The 13,310-nt window shown below is 37.5% G+C and overlaps 1 protein-coding gene across 5 annotated transcripts in view; it reads right to left on the bottom strand.

Annotated features, from left to right (window-relative positions):
* Positions 1-13,237, bottom strand: part of LOC122844621 (neuroligin-3-like) — a 30,598-nt gene extending 17,361 nt beyond the window's left edge. The window contains exons 1-3 of one of the 5 annotated variants that reach the window (XM_044140267.1): positions 13,149-13,237; positions 11,070-11,217; positions 7,507-7,589 (exon numbers count right to left, since the gene is read on the bottom strand). Coding sequence is in view for 1 of the 5 variants with exons in the window: in XM_044140271.1 (XP_043996206.1) it covers positions 9,908-9,963; positions 11,070-11,095 (82 nt within the window). In the remaining 4 variants the exon portion in view is untranslated. Of the gene's footprint in view, positions 1-7,506; positions 7,970-9,907; positions 9,964-11,069; positions 11,218-13,148 lie in introns of those variants that run through there. The other 4 variants (XM_044140271.1, XM_044140268.1, XM_044140266.1 and 1 more) reach the window with 4 other exon arrangements.
* Positions 13,238-13,310: the final 73 nt, after the last annotated feature.

Consider the following 13,310-nt stretch of genomic DNA (forward strand, 5'->3'; position numbering starts at 1 on the left):
GCAACATTTAATAATCGTTTGAAATCTTTACTGTGCAGTGAAGAAATTGAAGTGAAAGCTTTTATTTAGAAAACTAAGCACTTAGTTTGAATTTCCAGCAAAAATGTATACGCTAATGTGGAAATAAATCTAAAATAAGAAGAGACTCTACAATTTACAATTCATATTATATGTATTTTATTGCAGTGTCGACAATGTGAGCTTTACAAAAAGGAAGACCGATGTCTGAGATGCTCTTTGACTGAGGTAGAAAAAATTTTCTGTGACAAATTGAACTCTGGGATTCTGTTTTTAAATCATGGTCTGTTTCCCTCTTAGCTAAAGAGGAGAACAGGATGTCATCAATGCACGGCACAAGAAACAACAACCTCTGGCTACAATAAGGTGTAGATTGGACGAGTAAGCTACATACTTTACAAGTGATAATCATTATGAAACATTGGTTTGGCTACCAAAGTGTGACGATTTTATTTGGGAAGGCTTTTCGTTATGTCAGAAGGACAGTTCACAGCATGAACATGCAGTGCTGGTGGCAGGTTTACAGACTCTCAGTGGTTCGATTGAGATCATTTTGATTTTCAGCTTTTGATTCTGCATTTAAGTTGTACTTTTTGCAGGGCAAGAACTTTGCTTCTGAGCTTTGAACCCCTGACAATGGAGGATTTGTCTCGTGCCACGGTGCCTTTGCGGTGCAGCACTGAGACGTTTGAACCAAGCAAGGATTTCGAGGGGATAATTGAGGGTGTTCAGAACATATCAGTGCAGCTGACCTGGATGGCTTATGACACAGCGAAGGTGGAGACTTGTGTCAAGGGGGCGAGGAGGGAAGCGTGTTTGTGTGAACCGGAGGAGGCGCATCGCCGATGCAGAGCGGCTGTCTTTGGAGAGGCTGAACCGCAGCCAGTGCTGAGTCATCACAAATTTAAACTGCAAATTAAGTGATGTAAAATCGTACTCTGATACTACGTTCAAGTGAAAGTTGCTGGTTGCGGTGTTGTTGCTGGCTGGCTTTATTAAAGCAGCGTGTGTGTTAATATAATTTATAGCTATGACTCGGAAGAAAGACGTCTCTGCTCTAAATACCTTTCATGCCTAATAGAGAGACATCTTAAGGCCAGATGGGGCAGATATTGGGTTTTTTAGAAACAATGATAAGAAGGATGTTTGGAGAAATCGAGGTACGACTTTCAAACCTAAGAAGGTGGTACCAACTGTAAGGTTTTGGGGTACTACGCTCAACATCTAATTCAAGGATGCATTGGAAAAACTGGACCTTTATATTCAAGCCTCAATGCTCAATTATTTTTGTGAATTATTTAAAAACTCCACAATTAATTAAAACTTTGTGTGCCTAAGATTTGTAAAAAAAAATTAAAAAATCCACAGTACTATGTATTATCAACAGCAGGATCTGCGTATCAAGCAGTGTGATGTACTTTCCAACTTACAGCAATTAACATCGGCTTTTCTCAAAAGCTTACCGAGTGTTTTTACAGGAAGAGGTGATGCCACGCGGTGAAAGATGAATCCTGGTCAGAAGTGGTTCAAAGCTTGGCTCTGGGAATCCAATTTGGGATGAGCACATCTTTTTTAAAAGTTTACTTTTTTCAGCTCCAGCTTTCGGCTTGTGCTTTCTAAATTTAAACGCATCATTTGGCTGAGTTGCAAATCAATGCATTTTAATTTAATCACATTATGTACAGAATTCTGTCTTTGTTTAATACGAGGAAAAAAGGGAGATAATTGAGAATTGTTTGAGTTAGAGAATCTAATGTTTCCCAGCATCAAAAGCTATGTACACACGCTTTTACCCTTAAAGGGGGAAAAAAAGCCCACGTCTATGTATACTGCGGAATACCGACCTCCGCTGATCTATCTTATCAGTCGAACTGAAATCTGAAAAGCACTTCTCAAGATAAAAGGCGCTAAAAGCTCCTTTTGATTTTATGGCAAAAGGAACAAGACAAACGGCAAATTAATAAAATCCTTTCATGTATAAAAGGCACACTCTCCAGGAATAAAAAAAAGCTTCTGACCTGCTGATGCTTCACTGTTTAATTTTCAAAATCTCTGCACAACGAATAGTTTATTTGTATCTTTCGTGTATCTTTCTGTAGATCTAAGCAGCTCTGTTAGAGACTGACATGGAGATGCATAATGGAAGTGTTGCACATTCCCAGAATAAACATGTCTGGTGGGACCACACAGGCACCGAACCCTCCACATACAGCAGAGTAAATTTAGGCTTGCTGAAAGATTCGATGAAATCTTCCAGAAAGCTGAAACAATCTGTGCTGAAGTTTTCTTTGTGGTGGATTTAAAAAAAAAATATGTGGTTTTGTTTTACTGTTGCTCCGATTTGGCCCCGTTTCAGCAACAACAAACTGACTGCTAGAGAGAAAGATTTAATTTATCTATGAATCTAATCATATTCTGGTTTCAAACATGACACCTTATAACATTCTTTGAAGGAATAGATGTCACTGATTGCGCATTTGTTTTTTTATTTTTTATTTTTTGTAAAATCCAACTTTTAATCTAACAGCATTTTTTCAGTGGGTGAAAAAAAAAATTCCAATATTTAGACACAAATGCAAGAGCACCTTCCTACAGTTCCTACAAAATTAAATACAGCATAACCTTTTTATTTGGTCTTCACATCAACTTTACAGGACACTATGACTCTTAGCTGCTCTTCAAAATGGGAAAGACACGAGAACATGCTATTTATGTTCCATGTATTGCTTTATGAAAGTCAGAAAATAGCTAAAAGAAATCAAAACTACTTAAACTTGCCCATATCTAAAGTCTGAGTAATACTTAAGTGGAAACAAGTGAGATTGTGACAAACAAGACTGGGAAGAGAAGAGTTAGGGAGTTTTAAAAAATCCACATAATATTATAATGTTGCAATAAAACATTAACTTATTGAAGACTTTAAAAAAGATTATGATCTGGTTATACCACGGTTTTAAAAAGTTATTTTCAAAACCACTTCCACAGATTGTCAGTTTCTGCAGCTGTATGAGTGAGCCAGCTCTGTCCTTCAACACCTGATCCTGCACACTGCTGGTCAGCTAGCTTAAAAACAAGCTATCATACTTTTTCTTTGCTTACATAAAAAACAAATTTGGCAACTTGGAGATGATTCCAGTCATGAGAAACATGAAAAACCTTAGCGTGTAAAATGAACAAGTACCATTTGTCAATCTTATAACGATATTTTTCAAATAATGATGTTTTAAAACCACAGTTTGCAAGCAAACACAGAAAATCTGGTAAGCAGGAAACACGAGGATCTACCTGAACAGACAGTTTGCTTTAAAAGCATCTATCCATCATCTATATCTGCTGGCCCTTAACAACTGACTTTTTTTATTTTTGCTTTTAATTGTGACAATGAACCCCGGTCACCACCACATCCCTAGACCCAAACTGTTAACAAGCTGGACATTAGAACAAGCTTGAAAGGAACAGCTGTGTTGCTTGTCTTCCATTTAGCTGGCTTGTGATTAAAGAAACCTGCGTCCTGTCTTATGCCAGCCTGTCAATGAACAAAGCAAAACAAGCTTGTTAACCTAATCAGATTTATTGATGAGTTTTGTCAAAAAGACTGCTACTACAAGCTCAATTTTTAATCTGATGAACCTATCAACAGAGGGGACAATTTCCCCCGACTAACTCGCTAAAGTAATTAACCATATTTCTGATGCACCCAGCTTTCCTCTGCCTCTGCACCATTTTGTATGCACTATGGGGAGTGTAAACACACACACAGACTAAATTTTTTATTTTTTTTTAAAAAGGTGGCTCTGTCTATCTTTCACAGGTGCTGTGTATCAGCTAACAACAACATCATTACTGCCTGCCAATTTGTGAGCGATGAGACAAATCAGATCACTTTCCCTCTCTCGCTATCACAGAGGTTCATGTGAGAGGAGTTGGACTCGTCTGCTCCGGGTCCAGCTTTGTCTGTATTAATTAACAGTCATGAATGTTCCCTACGGGCAATAAAAAAAAGAGAAAAGGACAAGGCTTTCCTTTGTCATCTATCTGCCATGACAATGATGTGAAGCTCCTACGACATTAACAAGGAAGTAGCAGAGAACCTGGCTTCCTTCTGTGTAGACAGGGACACGTCTTCGGTAGGTAACATGGGTAATGCACCCCAAAAGGCTTCATTTTTAGTCGTTGTGGAAAATTGCTTTATTAGGAAATGATGCCGTAATGGTAAGTTGCCTGAAGTTTATGAGGAAGTGGCGACAGAAGAGATTAAAAACAACTGGAGGTCCAGAAAATTTAAACGGATTCCTAAAACAATTTCTCTTTAAATTACACAGACATGGCGCAAGTATCAGTCAGCATTCGCCTTTCTTCAATGTGATTTCAAACCAAACATCAAACTGGCAGTGCAAAACTATTGTGGATTATTTTAGAGGCATACACTATAAAACAGGTATTTTTAGAGTGAAATTATTTAAATTTTAATAAAGCTTATTAGATTGTGAATAGAATATTTAATTGAGGTTAAATTCTAACAAATTTAACTGCTTTGTTTTGTTAACAAACCACATGTCTGATTAAAACTTACAACACAAATTTGGTTTGTCTGCCTGTAATATTCCTGTTTGTTAAATCCAGTTTTGAATAGAAAATGCTAAGACTTACTAATATAGACGGTAAAATTGGTTTAATTGGGAAAAAAACATAGTACAAGTTAACTACTCTCACCAAATGTTCCAAAAGTTTGTTTTTTGGAGTAAGAATTTAAACTTGTGTCCAGTTTGAGCTACATTAGCAAGTGTGCTAATCCAGCTATTATGCTAGCAGGCTAAGACATTGTGTTAGAATAGATCTGAACGTAAGCGATAAAATAGGTCTGTTTCAATAAAGTTTAAAGTTTCATGACCAAAAATGGGGATTTTTGTATTTTTTAACATAGAGAATGCAGCAGAAACAGAAAACATGCTTGTTGGTTACAGTTTTTTGACCAAGTAGGACCAAACAGAGGTTTATGTTGATCTTTGCAATTCTTTATTGTCTTACACATTTTGAAGCTTTACTTTATTATCCACGAGTTTTGTATGCAACTTTTAAGATTTTATTTTCATGTGAAAATGAGAATTTATTTCTCTATTTGATTCATGCTATTTAAAAAAAAAAGTAAAACAAAATTAAAAATTCATGACTGCAGTTGTGAAACTGTATCTTTGGTATTATTTGGTACAGATCAATCTGATCATGTAGGGTTTAGATGTGTGCTATATTTTGTAAGGTTATTCGGGATGGAAAACATTATAAACATGCTGTCACTTTGCTTTTTTATTCACTGATGATTGGCAAATATTTGTATCTGCATTTATTTCATAAAATATAAATGGACAGATATCGCATGTTCATGATTCTTGAATGAAACTGAAATTAATACATTTGTATAAAAGAATTTAATGTTAGTTAGAATTTTGTTGACATTTTGAAAACTGGTTATAACCGGATGAGGGATTTTTGTATGATCTACCAACACTAAGTGACAGAAGTGGAAGAAATATAATTAAATGTTTTACAAATTCACATCCGAAAATCAGAACATGCAAAGACATTAGATTACATAGATAGACTCCATAATCTTTCACAAACTCTTTGTGCTGCAGTTACAGCAGCAATTAGTTTTAGGTATGTAACTAGCAACACTGCATATTTAGAGGTAGACTTGCTTCCATATTCATCTCTGCAAACTTTCTCAAGCTCAGTCTGATTAGATGGAAAGTGATCTTTAAGTCTTGCCCCAGATTCTCAATTAGATTTGGGCCTGGACTTTGACTAGGTCATTCCAAAATAGGTCTAAGTCATTCTATTAAAGCTCTGGGTGGGTGTGTGTTTGGGGTTGTTGTGTTCCTCAGGTGTCACACTGACCAGTTTCCCTGTCCATGCTGATGAAGCACATTCCAACAGCACAATGCAGCCAATTTCTGCAGCTTCTCCAGTTACCATGTGGCTCTTGGACATTTTTTTATTTTATTTTCTTTGTTCATTTTTAAATGATTGTCATTGAACGAGATCTGTCCAGGGTGTACCCCACCTCTTTGACCACTGGAGATCGGCATCAGTCCATCCGTTATAGAACATGGATGGACATATTTTTTAAGGCGTACCAATTTGCCTATTGCATTAGTTAAGTTCAAATGGTTTGCTTTATCAGTACATCTATTATAAAGCATTCTGACATTATTCACATGCACTTTTCTAATCTATAATGGGAAAGAAGGATAAAAAGCTTCACGGTGAACATTTTATGGGTTAAGTTGACTGGGCAGCTTAAACAAACAGTAAGCCCAGAATTTAATAAACAGCATAGCCCCCCCAAAAAACTAAATCTTAATGCTTTACAGCTACACCACAGCCAGATGTTTATAATTGTGCCATGTTAGTTCGAGGAATTACTTCCCACAGTGGCGCCCACAGAGAGCGGGATAAGGAGAGCGATGGCTGGAGCAATTGTCTTCAACAACTGTTTATTTATTAACGTATGAATACTTTCATTAATGTATTATTTATTCATTACTTACTTAGCAGCTCATTTGAACGTCGGCTAATCACTTACCAGCCCCTCACATCCATCATTTAATAACAACATAATAAAGCTTCTGAAAGTCTGGTGGATTATTTATTTTATTTAGTTTTTCCTGGGGGTTTGGGGGTCGGTAAATGAATAAACTTTCTGGAGGCGCCCCTGTTTCATATAGGAAAATCCTTAAACCCTTAAACTCCAATTTAGCTGACTCGATCCAGGGTTACAAACCCATTAGAGGGATTGCTATAATCATGTTTCACTCTTCCAATGCTATTTCTACACCTACAGCATCGACAACAAGCACACAGTTCAACACCTATTCAGTGCAAATAAAAATTTGTGGGACATCTCATCGACTGTAAGGGTTTTGATACCTTTGAGGGTGTGGGGGGGGGGGGAGGCTAGAAATGAAAGCAGCTGAGATGATTTCAAACAACGGGACCAGGCTGCACAATGTCCTTGTAATCCGACTGGCTTGGAACAAACGGTGTCCCCAAATCCCCCACACCCCACCCCCCACCCGAATTTGCCAGTGGACTAGACAGGAGTGGGGATGGATGCATGCATGGATAAGGGCATGTAGGGAGCACTCAGCATAATAATCACAGCTTCATAAATTAACGCAAGGATCCAAACCCACAGAGAAAACCAAGCCACAGCCCACGTAGCATCGTCAAAACTGCTGTAGTGTGTGTGTGCGCGGTGTCTCACGGTGTGACTGGGAAGCTTGTTTAATCTAGGTCTAGGACGGTGGGGGAAAAATATCGGACAACGTGGAAGGAAAATATCGAGAGTGTAAAGGAAACCAATGCATAACAGAGCAAAGGGTTTGTGGAACAATCAACCTCAGCTGTCAGCTATCAATCAGGACAGAGATTCGTCTATCGGAAGAGAGAGAGAGAGAAAAAAAAAACAGCATCATTAGGTTAACTCACCTGCTTCTACACCAGCTGAAACGCGCTCCATCCCAACATTTTCCTCCATACCATTCCCGTCAGTCAGGATGCAAGACACGGAGCTGGAGAAAGGGGAGAAGGAGGTGATGGTGGTGGTGATGGTGGGGAGGATCTGTATAGAATATTCCTCCGGCTTTAGGATGTCAAACACACGGATCTGCGCTCTTATCTGCTGCTTCGCACAGCCTGTGTGCTTTGCGCATTCACGACGCCAAGGTCAGGAGCGCCAACGGTTTTAATGGAGCGCCCACCACACAGATCTCTCTACGGCGCCCACTGCCAGCGCGTTACCAGGCAACCACCGGGATACGCCAGCGCATTAAATCCCCCCCATCCCCAAAAACTAATAATAATAAAATAAATAAAACAGTATAGGAGGGAGAGGGGGAGAGGGGGGGAACCTGACTCATTTCCAATTTACAAACCATCAACTAAACACCTTCGACCTCGGACAGAACTCATGCGAGCCCAGCGCTTTGTTGACGGGTGCAACCCATCTGCTTTTGACCGAATGAGCGAGAGAGAGAGAGAGAGAGAGAGAGAAAGGAAAAAAAGAGTGAGGCTATTCAAGAGGTGAGCAGGTCTGCAAGGAGAGATGATGCCGTGCATTTGGAATACACGGTTTGCATTGGCGACAGCGTTTCAGCTTACTGTGACCATGAAGAAAAATGAATGCACCCTAGAAAAATAGGGATGGAAACATTCATATGAAGTGTTCGCTACTTTGTGACAGTATTCATAGCTTTTGAACTTTTATATATAAATAGACGTTAACATGAAAATGGATTTGATTAAAAAAAAAATAAAAAATAAAAAATACAGGAAGCGTTTGCTTGCTCCCCTTCTGAGATACCCATAACAAAATCCAGTGCAATCATTTGCCTTCAGAAATAACCAAATTTGTAAATATTGTTCAACTGTGTAATTTCCTAAATGGCAACACTAAGACCTAGGGTAAAGGAGAAATTTATAGCATAATAATAATATCCCAAGCTTTTAATATCTCACTGCAATCTTCAAATCCACTGTGGTCTGTGGTGATATTAAGAAAAAATGGAAAGGAGTCCAAGGGGTGAGAATACTTTTACAAGATTCTGTATGTATTAAAGAAATAATAAGTTGTACCTGTACCTGAACTCCCTTGCTGTATTAGGCACGTTATATTATGGGTTATTTTTATCTACACAGTAGGATATTCAGGTGTTAATTTAGCCTTGTCATGACAGTGTAAGGGTTTTAAAAGAAGGTGTAAAAGTGAGGAAAGTAAAGTGATTTTTGCTTCTTGCACTGTGCCCAGAATAGAACGCTCTACTTAGTTCAAACCTCCACTCTTCTCCCAGTATAAACATAGAAAATGGTATCAAAGATCCACGGCAACTACTCACTAACCTACAGTAAGTAGTTTGTGTGGGCCAGACACAGTTGCTGACAGAGCAGACATTCCCCCAGATACTTTTCTTTTTTTAATAATGCCCTGTGGCCATGTGATGCATAAGTGAAGAGAGATTTTCACACTTCTTGGGAGAAATGCTGGCCAGCATTTTTTTCAAACTCAGTTACCGTACAAAAGCTTTTAACACAAACTAAACTGGGGTTTTTGTTTTGTTTTGTTTTTTCATACACGCTCAAAAGCTGATGCACTGTTTGAAAGATGAGTTTCTATAGCATTTCTGCTATGGCTAAAGTATATTATTTAATGCATGAGGCTGATTGTAAGCAAGTTAGGCGCATGTTCCCTGTGGTATCATATTGTTCCTCTTTTTTATGTGTGCATGCACGGTGCTTATTAGCACCCCTGTCACATATAAAGGGTCCAAATTCATTTGCATACTGAGACATTTTAATTAAAGACACACTTTCCGGTCCACATATTTGCAGTCATTGACACTTTCTCCACACAAACCCTAAGTGTAGGCTGAATCAGCTTGATTGGGGATAAAGGAAAGCAGCTTCCGTGACCAAAGGGTTGGCTAACACAGCCAGTGTTCTTTGTTTTGAAGTTTTCTTTCCTAATGAAACGCAGTAAGCCCCACAGTAGCAGTTAATAATTTAAACACTCTTCTAAAGTGTCAAAATGACAGAGCCCGATCAAACCATGACGACTGTTGCGATGTTTTCACAAGCATTTTAGACGTCTCTGTGAAACTATTAAGACTTTGTGAACTTGTTAAAGTTTTGTCACGTCACAACTGGAAATATGTAGTTTTGTTGCATTGCTTGAGACAAGTAAAGCCCATATGTGTGACATCGTTTCAGTATAAATCCAGCTGATAAAAACCATGGAACACAACAGATGGGTCAGAGACTCAGTTCCAATAAAAGGTTAAAGGGTAATAAACTGTAAATCTACAGATACAGCTGTTCACTTAAACTGACTGACCTTGCCGGGTTTCCCATTGTAACTCAGGAGGACCTGCACAGATCCACAGCTCAGGTCTGTGGAGACGAAAACTATTAGTCACGCAATTAAAAAAAAATACGGCTTTCAAAAAGAAAGACATTGTTAAGAGAGATCCATAAGACGCCTCATCTTTATTCTTGCCAGCAGAAATGCATTTGAGGCATGGTAAGGATGGAAAAAAATAAAGTTAAAGTTTATCGCGATATATATTTTTAATTTATTTTGATAGAACGTTTTTGAAAATCCAATGCAGTTAACTTATTTTTTGGTAAGATATTTTATAGCTGGGATTGTAGAGCACTGAAATGAAAGCCCAACAAACACAAATATATGGATCTTAAAAAAAGAATAACTTACAGGGATTTTGGCTACCTCCAGTTGCATTAATTAGTTACATTTTATTGCTGAACAACACAAAATAGACTTTTATGTTGTTCTAGTTGGGGAAAGGCTTTCATCTCGGAGCTGAGAGAAGCATTATTACTGCTTCTCTCAGCAATAACAGGCTGATTAAACGTCATCAAATAGAGTTAATCGTACAATCATGATAAATCAAAACGAGCGTTGGGAGCATGCTGTGGTGAAGGGGTGAAGTGACGAGTTGGGTGTCAGGGACTAAGGACGTTTAGCCAGGATAAAGGTAATAGGAAGATGGACGGAGTTAAAGGCAGGACAAACTTTGAAGAAAAATCTTTTGGTGGTTGCACAAGACTTAAGACAATGTTGTTGAGGTCAAAAGCGTCTAGAGCTACGATGGAATCGTTTAAATTAAAATGTTTTCATGTAAAAAATTAAATAATGGTTATAGTCCTAAATACAATTAATAATCTGAAGAAAGACTTGAAAATGGGTGTTCAGAGATGGAGCTTGAGCTGTGAGCTTATATGCATACTTCAAAACAGGTGGTTCTACAAGTATTGCAAATGTGTCTGTCAGATTACACATGTGCACTATTTAGATTTCTATTTTTAATTTCATAAACCATTTCTCTTTCCACTATTTCAAATGTTTTTCTGTTGCACTCGTAACAGTGCAAAGTAAAGTAGTTCCAGTTTTTGTCACAAAAAGGGGGACGACTGTGCTGTATTACTTTGCCATGAAAACATTTGCATTTCTGCAAATGTGATGTTTCTTTACTCACATTTGGAACTTGAGGACTTCTTCCATCAAACTGGAAACAACCTCCTGGTGTTAGGAGATCTGCTTAGGGGGTGTCTCCAGGTTCCACACAGAGAACACAGTAAAGGTGGGACTCCATTGGAATAACAAGTTTTCCTGGCAGCCTTTTTCTTTTGAAACATAGAAAATATGTAAGCTGAATTGAGGACGTAGGATTTTTGTTATATGAATAAAGACATGTATCTATTAAAGCTGTATTCCAATACTAATTTATAGTTTTGTCACTGATTTGGTACAGTTAAAGGAAGATGTGACTTTCCGATCACAAAACATTTCCTTTAGAGCCTATGTACGCCACATTTTGGAGCATTGATTTCTTTATTAATAGTTTTTATTTGTGATTTTTCATATGCAGTCACATAAGGCATAACTTATGGAACATTTTATGTAAGAACATATTTATATAGTGCTTATTTTGGCATTGTACAATAGTTGTTAGACTAATAAATAGAGATGATAGGTAAAATAGAATTAAAAAAAAGAACTGTAAACACTGCTTTCTCAAAACCTGTCATAAAAATGAAAGAGACTCATGGTGACATGAAGTAAATCACAATGATGAGATATTCTGACTTCAGATCTATAGAAGTGAATATTTTTGTTGACAGTTCACTATCTGATGCTTGACTTTATCAGTATGCTCCAATCAGCTATGGTTTCTCCTCAGCCGAAGGCCTGATTTTGATGAGTGAGAGATCTTATTCATTCTGTTCCTGATGGCTCATTCTAATTCTTTTATTCCTCTGCTTTGTACTTCAGGACCTTCTGCAGAGAGCCCTGTGCCAGAGGGATACAGCTTTAGTTCAAAGGTGCATATTAACATTTCCAGCTCTCCTACTGTGTTCAGTAAGCACCTCTTGTGCAGTACTTCATTACTAAATCATATAAGATACACAACCTTTATGCCACCCCTAATCTCTCTTTATGGTGCCCAATACGTTTGTTTTTATTAAAGGTAATTATTCATTAGTTGCAACTGTTCTTTCCCTCTCTTTTGAATCTATATGTGATCAGCTATGTAAATGAGTTGAACTAAAATGTCTCTTTGTCCCTTGAATAAAGCATAAATAGATTAGATTTGATTAAACTTTAATGAACCCCCAGGGGGAAAGTGGGTCATGGCAGCGGTGGGGAACAGGATATACTGTTAGTAAGTGCAGATAGAAATGGTTGCTGTTGTTGCCTGAGGAAAATATAAAGCACAAGATACATGTATTTCCTGTTCATATGAAGTTTGGATTTTGATCTTTTGGTCAGAGGGAGATGTATTTACAATTTAAGGCATAAAAACAGTCAATGAGTATAGATAACAAATATGAAAATAAATTCAGAGATCAATAGCACCCTAACAGCACTCAAAATTGAATCATAAAACATATTAAAAGCAGAAAACAGCTTTATAAGTTTTTGCATTCAAATTTTAAACCCTACGACTCTACAACCCTTCAACAAAGATACAGTAGCTCTTTGCTATTCCTTTCTGCTATGTGTCTGTACAGCAGAACAGTTTTTCTATATGCATTTTGTCCAATTCTTACATTTCTGCAATTTACTTCAAATTATTCAGCAATTCTGACCAAATACATTCATCTTACAGCATTCACACTGTGCTTTTGAAGAAAATGCATTGGAATTCTTTTTTATGGTTTTTGTTATTTTTTAATTGGAATTACTTAAAAATTGTCCAACATTTCAATTGTATTATATCAAATGTTTTAATTGATTTGAATTGCATTATGAATTAATACAAATTTAAAAGTTACAAATAATAATAAAAAGGACTTTTATTGCATTCTTGACGTTTTCTCCGCATTTCCTTTAAAAGTATGTGATAACGCACCAATGGGTTTGAATAGCTAATCTTTCCTGGTCCTGATGTTGTTAAGCTCTATATAAACTTTTATGCTTACCAAGCGCAAAATAAATACGCAAGGTCCAAACTGTGCTACCAGTACCTGTGAGAACTGTATGTCAGTCAAGCGCTTCATGTACTGAGAAGCTAAAACCTGCGAGACTGTACTTAGGGAAGGAAGTTACTTACTTCCACTTTCCCGTGATGCACTGCGCTTGTTGCTGAAGAAGCATTTGAACGTTGTTTGCTAAAATATTAAGACATGCTTCTAAACAAACGTCCTCATGTCAAGTGTGTTTTGAGCGTAAAGCTAAAGTTAAAATGTAATGCTAACGGTCACCTCCAGTATGC

The sequence above is a fragment of the Gambusia affinis genome, linkage group LG15 (assembly GCF_019740435.1).
Source record: "Gambusia affinis linkage group LG15, SWU_Gaff_1.0, whole genome shotgun sequence".
Classification (NCBI taxonomy): domain Eukaryota; kingdom Metazoa; phylum Chordata; class Actinopteri; order Cyprinodontiformes; family Poeciliidae; genus Gambusia; species Gambusia affinis.